Source organism: Euprymna scolopes, chromosome 20, assembly GCF_053919585.1.
Source record: "Euprymna scolopes isolate OS-2025 chromosome 20, ASM5391958v1, whole genome shotgun sequence".
In the NCBI taxonomy this organism is placed as follows: domain Eukaryota; kingdom Metazoa; phylum Mollusca; class Cephalopoda; order Sepiida; family Sepiolidae; genus Euprymna; species Euprymna scolopes.
Window position 1 is genome coordinate 13260717 of NC_136501.1, and position 9768 is coordinate 13270484.

Here is a 9768-nt window from a genome sequence, read left to right on the forward strand (position 1 = left end):
CGGAGGCTGGAATTGACAGCTGATGGACAACACATAACAGACAAAGAGGCATCTTTCAAGGAGACTCATTATCACTACTACTGTTCATCATAGCCATGATGCCCTTGAACAGTATTCTGAGAAAGTGCCAAGCCGGATACAAGTTCTCCAATACAGAGGAAAAAATTAACCACCTGATGTACAGTGACGATTTGAAACTTTTTGCAAGGACCGAAAAGGAGCTAGAGACACTAATTAACACTACTAGGATCTTCAGCCAAGATATCTAAATAGAATTTGAAATGGAAAAGTGCGCACTACTAGTTATAAGAAAAGGAAAACTGGAGAAAACAAAAGCCATGGCACTACCCAATCAAACAGAAATGAGGGCACTAGGGGAACAAGACGACTATGAATATTTGGGAATTCTGGAATCGGACACCATCAGAACAGAAATGAAAGAGAGAATGGGAAAGGAATATCTCAGGAGAACAAGAAAACTTCTGGAAACTAAATTATATAGCAGAAACCTAATAAAAGGTATAAATACATGGGCAGTATCACTAGTAAGATACTCTGGACCGTTTATAGGGTGGACAAAAGAAGAACTGAGACATCTCGACCAGAAAACCAGGAAACTCATGACCATGCATAATGCACTACACCCAAAAGAACAATATTGACAAACTCTACGTGAAAAGGAAAGACGGTGGGAGAGGACTGATCTGTATAGAAGACTGTGTGAAGGACACAAAAAAAGAACTAGAAAAATACATAATGCAAAACCCTGAAAGGATAATTATGGCAGCGAGAGACACTGAAAAAAAAACACAACAAAACAGGAAACAGAGAGACCAATGACAAAACAAGAAAAGAGAAATGGGAGGAGAAACAATTCCACGGAAGATTCATAAGAATGACAAAAGATGAGAAGAACGAAAACACCTGGACATGGCTGCAAAAAGGACATATAAACCGAGAAACTGAATCTCTAATAACTGCAGCACAAGATAACTCGATAAGAACCAACAAGGTCAAAGCAAGGATTGATAAAACACAAGAAAACAACAAATGCAGACTCTGTGGACAAAGATACGAAACAATAAACCATATAGTAAGTGAATGCAGCAAACTGGCCCAAAAGGAATGCAAAAACAGGCATGACCAAGTGGGGAGGGCGGTACACTGGGAATTGTGCAAACAACTCCCATTTGAGCGCACAGACAAATGGTACAAGCATAAACCCGCAACAGCACTCGAAAATGAGAACCACAAAATCCTGTGGGACATGGACATACAGACGGACAAACCCATCCAAGCAAGAAGACCAGATGTCGTAATAATTAACAAAAGAAAAATCCTGTTAAATTGTAGACTTTGCTGTCCCAGCTGACCACAGGGTGAGTATGAATGAAAAGGAGAAACGAAGCAAATACACAGAGGAGCTAGCCAGAGAGTTAAAAGGGATTTGCATGATGAAGAAAATCAAAATAGTACCGATAATTGTAGGAGCACTAGGAATAATTTTGAAAAACTTTGAAAAAAGAATGTCAGAAATTGGAATCAGAGGAATAACTGCAAAAGTACAACGACTAACGATAATGAAAACGGCTGAAATATTAAGGAAAACCCTTGAATGCGGAGAATAATACAAGAAGACAATATAACGAATAAGCGTTACAGGGAATGAAGAACACCGAGGCTGCATATCTACAAGTTCTACATCCCCATCATGCATCCTCCCCATTGTCTCATCACCGTTCATCCCAATAGAAAAGTGATACCAAAGAGCCGAGAAGGGTCAAGAAGGATTGAAAGAACGAGGAGAGAGCGCTGGCCAGACCTCAGCTGGACAAGCGCGAAGAGAACTGGGACTTTGGGGAGGCTTAGTGCCACTCAGATTCTAGTATAAACCAATGGCCACTGGCAGCGAGAAATCAATGGTAAGAGGCTGTTGCGATGACGCAAATTCATTTGCAAATGCTATCGAAGGAGGTGGAGAGAGCTGGACGTGTGGGAGACTTGTTTTCACTCAGCTTCCAGAAAACACCGCAGGTTTCCAATCAGATCCTTTGTTGACTTGTGTGAAAGCTCCATGTGAGCTAATAATAATAATAATAATAATAATAATAATAATAATAATAGGAATCAAGAAAATTGAAATAAAAAATTAAAAGTTAAGTCCCCTCCCCCCAAATGTAGTGTCACTATCCAAATATTCGAGAAGGGTCGAAGTGGATAGAAAGACCAAGGAGAAATGATACTAAGCAAGCCTCCATTGAATGAGTGCAAAGAGTATTGGGACCTTGGAGAGGCTTATTGACACCTAAATTCCAGTCGAACCTATAGCATTTGCCAGTGAGAAGTCAATGGTAAGCGTCTGTTGCGATGATACAAATTCATTTTTTTTTTGCATAGACTATCGAAAGAGGTAGAATGTACTGAAAATCTGGGGAGACTTGTTGTCATGCAGACTCCAAGGAACACCACCAGTTGTTGTCAGTGAGCAATCTCTGATGATGACCATGTGAGATCTCTTATTGAGTGAAATAATAATAATAATAATAATAATAATAATAATAATAATAATAATAATGCTAATAATAATAATAATGATAATGATAATAATAATAATAATGATAATAATAATAATATATAATAATATATAATAATAATATATAATAATAATAATAATAATAATATATAATAATAATAATAATATATGATAATAATAATAATAATATATGATAATAATAATAATAATATATAATAATAATATATAATAATATATAATAATAATATATGATAATAATAATAATATATAATAATAATAATATATGATGATAACATTAATAATAATAATATATGATGATAATAATAATAATAATATATAATAATAATAAATAATAATAATAATAATAAATAATAATAATAATATATGATGATAATAATAATAATAAATAATAATAATAAATAATAATAATAATAATAATAATAATAATATATGATGATAACAATAATAATAATAATGATAATAATAATAATAATGATAATAATAATAATTATAACAATAATAATAATAATAATAATAATAATAATAATGATAATAATAATAATAATAATACATGGAATCATGAAAACCAAAACTGTATAATTGTAAGGTACCGCCCCCTTTTTTGTGTGAGTGTTGCTATAAAAGGGCACCACACTAAATAATGAGGGTCAAGGAGGATGGAAAGACCGAGGAGAGAAAGAACTAGCCAGAACTCCGCTGAGTGAGTTCAAAGAGGACTAGGACCTTGGGGAAGCTTATTGCTACCTAAATTCCAGTGAAGACCAATGTTTGCAGCCAATGAGAAATCAATGGTAAGCGGCTGTTGCGATAACACAAATTCTTTTGCAAAGGTTATCGAAAGAGGTGGAGAGTGAGTACTGAAAGTCTGGGGAGACTTTTTGTCACTCAGACTCCAGGGAACACTACAAGTTGTTCTCAAAGAGAAATATTTGATGATGGTTTGTGTGACAACTCCTAGTGAGTAAATAATAATAATAATAATAATAATAATAATAATAATAATAATAATAATAATAATAATAATAATAATAAATCTTTTTCCATTGCAGAAGTGCGAGGTTTGCGGGACTGTAAACAAGTTGACCGGCTTCAAGATCAAGCTCAAATCATGCTCTATGACTACATTTCCCGGCATCATGCCAATCCACAGCCACGTTTTGGAAAATTACTTCTACTACTTCCTAGTATCCGATTGGTCAATCCGCGATCCATTGAAGAGTTGTTCTTTCGGCGTATAATCGGCAACATCCCCATCGAAAGACTTTTGTGCGACATGTTTAAATCCAGCTGATTCATCTGCACTTTCTATTCAACGTACAAAATTGATGTTCGTTTGGTGGATTCTAGATGGATAAAAAAAAATCGTTCACAGATTCATAAATGTCATGTCTGCTAGAACTTCACAAATATTTACTTCCCCACCTCGAAAAATCAATTCAGAAGCAGGAATCCTGACTTGGATGAAACTGCAACCAATTGCCTAAAACTATGATCTAGTGAAACTTTGTATCATTTCAAGATAGTCTCTCTTATGACTAGAAAGCCACGTGAAAACAAAATACAATTCTCGCATTCCAAATCCTTCAATTAGTGGGGCGGATTGCTGAAACAATCTTTCACTTGGTGATAAAAGCACCAACATTGAAATTTGTCAGGTTTGCTTCTGCAGACACCTTGAAAACTGGCAGCCATCTTGAATTTTCTGATGGCTAACGTTCTTTTCTTAAAATGTATGTTCTGAACGTCATTTGTGCCAATTTTGGTGCTTGTATCACTAAGTGAAAGATTCTTATGAAATATTGAGATAACTCGCCCCACTAATTCTACCTGAACATACATGAGAACGATTTTAATTTGGAAATGGAAACGGTATTAACCCTATGTGGGTTTAACCGGTTTCCTTCAAAGGAGGAAGTTCCAAGGGGGTATGAAATTCACAAGTGGTCCCCAGTCGCATGTATATCCCTGTTAGGGGAGATGACGACGTTAGGTTTTTGCAATTCTTGCAGGGAGGTGCCAATGTGCTCCTACATACAGTGCCTAGAATTTCCAAATGATCACCCATCTGATACTGACCAGGCTCAACGTTGCCTAACTTCGGTGATCTAATGAGAACCGGTGTATCAATGTGATTATGCTGTACATCGGTTTTTATGTTGTGCAATATAACTATGATGCAGTTCTCATTAAAATCTGAGGTAACAAATAAAGCACAAGTGTTTCCCTCTGTGATCACTACTACTTAAATAAGTTATGCATGACTTATCTCCCTTGCATTTTTTAAGAATAATGTAAGCAATCGTTAATCAAAACTTTTGTTTGATTTAGAGAAAAAAAACTGATGCGTGTACTTTTAAATATTTGTGCAAAGTTGAAAACGAAATACTAATTCCATAAAAAAAATCTATGAATTTGAGATATCACATTGCATTGAAATACTTAAAATTTGTAGAAGTCTACAAATTTACTATCAATGTATGGAGTTGTCATACTTGGCCTGGTGTTTCTGTGTCCCATTGGAGGGTTCTTGATAAGGTGCAGAAACGTATCTGTAATTTGATTGATCCTACCCTTTTCTCCTTTTCTGCAACCTTTCTCTCACATATGGGATGTTGCTAGTCTCAGTCTTTTTTTTTTTATAAATACTATTTTGGTATGTGTTCTTCAGAATTGTCTCATTTTTCTGAAAAGCTTTACGTTTGCATATAAAAAAATAAGAGCGACTTTCTGAGTAGCTATACCGAAGAACGAAACGGAAAATTCATGTATAAACTGAAAATACACTGAGGGTGGATCCAGCAATGGGCCAAGCAGACACGTGCCTATCCCCCTCCAAGGAACTGTATCTGCATTTTCCCCCTTAAACATTTTCCAAGAATAAAAACAATATCAAAAAGTGTTTGATAACTGTCAAACTTTTATTTTCAAATCAATCCTAATTTTTCTAGTGTCCAGTTTGTGAATTTTATTCAACACGGATGTGACACGATAAGGAATTTTCCTGTGCAATATTAATAGATTAATTGAATTAAATCAATTATGGAATAATTGACTAAATGAAATTGTGGAACAATACGTTTGGGTAGGGCTCAAAATATTGTAAAATATTATTTCCACAAACGATTTACTTCAAAAGGTCATATTTGAATGACCCTCCAAGAACACCTGGTTTAATTGTATAATGACTCAAATTGAATTATCAGAAAGAAAATGTGAAATGTCAATGTAAAATTGGAATTAAAAAGGTCTTATGGAACGTGACTTATGAAAACAACGTAGAAAACCGAATTTGAAAACTTTATTCGGATGGATCTGACAGTTGAAGAAAACGAAAGAAAAAGTAACTTTTTACATTTTCAAAGTAAAAATTTGGAAAAGTTGAAATTAGAAATTAATTGCTTTCATTTTGATAGAATTTACAGGAATTAGTTTTCAGGTGGGAAAGTTTAAAAAGTTTAATAAGAAAATAAATTATAAATATAAATAATGGCAAATTTAAAAGCTCACAATATACCCTTTCTATGGCCAACCCACATTAGCTTTTAAGAGGAATGGTGAACCTACTCCAAGTGATATTACCTCAAGTAATAGCACGAAGCTGGATACTCCACCAGACTCGATAAATTCTTATCCTGGAATCCAATAAGACCAAGATATCATAACAAAAGATATACTACAACATATGAAAATGGTTCATTGGAGAGAGGAAATTATGTTGTCAATTTCTTTACTAACTCAGTGTTTGAGAGATAAAAAAAAAACTTTAATGGAACATTTAAATATCTATGTATCTCATATAGATTTCAAGTGTTAGCCCCAGCTAGTGGGCCCTTTGATGTCTGAGAACTTCAACTGAAGTAAAATAAAACAATAAACATAATTACCTGTCAACAGATACTAAGCCGTGCAAATTTTAAAATAAGACTTAATCCTGACATTGTGGCTTTTTTAGGTGAAACAAAGGCTCTGATTTCTCGATCAATCATAGTAGAGCAGAAAATGCGACGTGGCTTATGATTAGTTAACGAATCACAGAACGCATCCCAAGTAAAAAGTTACGAATAAAAGAACTTAAATGACTCGGCAGAAGACAGTTAATCGGTTAAAGAGTCAGGCAAACATATTCAGAGAGGTGACCGAAGCCAGCGACGAATGGAAAACAGAAATTTGAAAGATAAAAAGAATTCTTTCCGAATTCAAATTCCTGTAATGGACATAATTTCAAAGTCCCCTCTTCAGGTATTAACATTAACGTCAAATTCTACGACTTGTTTTTTTTTTCTCAACACATAAATTTTCATTTTCTTCTTATTTTTACACACATGTGTTTCAATAAATATTCGTTATTGTTCACTGCGAGTTTTCTTTTCTTTTTTTCTTTTTTTGTTACCGACAGATCCAACCATATAGCAAAGTTTCTGACTAAGATGCACCAACACCAACGTTCTGTTGATCTTTGTAAAAGATTTTTGTAGGCGTAAAATGATGGCTAAAACAATTAGTTTTAGCATCGGACTACATTTGAGACCATAGAATCCTACGGCACTAAGAGCCACTTTTAAAAAATGTCAGAAAAGAGATTTCGCAATTTTGTATTTCAGGAACTAAATGGGATATTCGTTTGGGGTTTATCTCTTCTCTATCTTCTTCTATCTTCTATATAAATAAAATGAACTCATTTTTTCCCCTACGACTTTGACATTTATAGGACTGCACCTGTATACATTTGGTGCAGCCGTATCATTCACAAACTGAATCGCGACATCTGTCGTATGTTATAGGCTTATTAGCTGTCCAGTATCTTGCTGATCAGAGTTTCCTATATTCTGTCTGGTGAGAGTCCACTGTAAAAATCGGTTACATTTAATGGAAGTAGTAAAGTATACTCTCTCTAACAAATTCATCCTACCACCGCCACTCACTTACACCGTTCCAGAACGTTCACAGGAGACATTTAAAACCGATCACCGGTTAGAATTTATCTAAAAACTGGTCTGGACTTACGCTGAAACGAACCACGGTTACTTTGCCATTGAATAGCATAAAACATAAACACAATTTATAAAGCATTTATTATAATAACATTAGATTAAAACAGAACACAATCCGTTACCTGGAATTGTAATTGAATTCACAATTACATTACTTCGATTTCGTTATAACCCGCATGGTTAGAGTTTTATGAAAACCTGGATTTACATTTACGTGAAACGCACCAAACTTACTTTCACAAACACAACTTCCGTTTTGCTCTTTCCTTCCGTTCTTTTATTTTCTTTCTTTCTTTGTAAGGACATGTTTTCGTTGCCATAGTAACAACTTTTTATCGACGTTGTTTCACTGTTTATGCATATTGAAATAAAATACATTACTACACATTAATAATATCTCACTTTTAATCAGTTTTATCGACTTTTGAATACTTTTTTTACTCTTTATAAATGACAACGTTAATGTTTATTATTACTGAAATAAAATGCATAACTACACATTAATAATATCTCACTTATATCGACTTCTTAAAACTTTTCTTACTCTTTATAAATGACAACGTTGTTAATGTTTATGAATATTGAAATAAAATACATTACTAAACATACTGTTTATGTCTCACTTTTATCGACTTTTTCTTTTTTAATAGAATTTTCTTAAAATGAATATTAAAATAATTTCCCAACTTTTTTTTTGTTTTTAGTTTTGTGTGTTGAATTACACTTCTTTTTTTCTTTTTTTTTTTTCGTTATAATTTTTCATTACAACAATAGTTATCGACCCCACTTCTTTGCCTGAAAAACGACATCTGTCGGCGGTTCTTGAAACTAAATTACACGCATTAGCTCCATGTTACTGACATGCAGAAGTGCCAATGGTGCCATACCTGTTATTGTAAATTAACACTCTTAGCTAATTCCGTAAAATGAGATTCTACTTTTTTAGGCGCATTTGCACCCTCCCCATGTTAAGAATGGCTTCTTAAATAATAACGTTATTACAGTACAAAAAAACATTAAACTTTAATCTTAGAAATACGATTTAAAATATAGCGCGGATAATCAGTGCACTAGCGCGGATAATCAGTGCACTAGCACCCATTTTCTTACTAATAAATGTTTAGTAATTATTTTTCTTTTAATATTCATTATTCAATATAAGAATAACTTCAACATTTCCATATTATTAATGTGTAGTAATGTATTTTATTTCAATATTCATAAACAGTGAAACAATGTCGATAAAAAGTTGTTGATTGTTTTTTTGGCAACCAGAAAAAGAAGTCGACAATGGGAACATTATGAACAGTCTCAGGAAGACACTTCTGGTACTTTATTCTTTTGTTTGGATTTACTCAAAACCGCACACACCTCGAAACATCCGAGCAACGCCGGGGACCCCTGCTAGTTTAAAGATAAAGTATAGGGCAAATCATCTTTTTTTTTGTACAGCAGAGGCACCGCTGAACCAATTGAAGGCCAATCAATTCTTTTGTAAAACATAGGCGCCGCCAAACCAAGTGACGGGTAATTTACTCTTTTGTACAGCAGGGGCGCCACCGAACCAAGCGAAGGTTAATCCACCCGTTTGTATAGTAAAGGCGCGCTGTGGGACACTAGATGCTTACAAGATTTCACTCGGAATCACCAAGAACGCTATAATTATCTGAGTTCGACCTCTGATATGGCCTAACGAGAGAGATCGCGGCTTGAATTGGTTTATACCTAAGCTATCGTATCATATTCATTTCAACAATGATGATATTTGTGATGTAATTATGATTATTGTGAGAACGGTGACAATGAAATTGCTTGTAAACATAATAAGAAATTTTATTTTTAACAAAGTTAAAGAAAGTTTTATTGCACTTACATTGCTTCTTAGTCATTCTGAACTAATGTGTCAACATAATTCATTGAATGCATTACGATCATCCGGATGATCAGTGTCATCAGCCGTAGCTGCCTGTGAGGTCGAGTTTTCTTCCATATCTTGACGAAGAACTTTTTGATCATTTAGAACATCACGGCGATAAGAAGCACGTGCGGAGGGTACAAAAGTGAGCAGAACCTCCTCCTCCTCAACCAGTTTGGGATGTAGAGATAAAAGTCGCCTTCATAAACACTGGATTTTGATCGTATTATCTAATATATTTTATACCTCCGACCCGCGCTTCATACAGAGGAGAGTTTGGAAAACACAGTGGTATACATAACTCTGTA

General features: G+C 34.2%; 1 protein-coding gene across 1 annotated transcript in view; it reads left to right on the top strand.

Moving 5' to 3' along the window:
* LOC145241684 (photoreceptor-specific nuclear receptor-like) overlaps positions 1 to 3845 on the top strand; it is a 128808-nt gene extending 124963 nt beyond the window's left edge. Inside the window, exon 7 of the mRNA XM_080104811.1 lies at positions 3604 to 3845. Within this exon, the coding sequence (XP_079960937.1) occupies positions 3604 to 3845 (242 nt within the window). The remainder of the gene's footprint in view (positions 1 to 3603) is intronic.
* The last annotated feature ends 5923 nt before the right edge of the window (positions 3846 to 9768 follow it).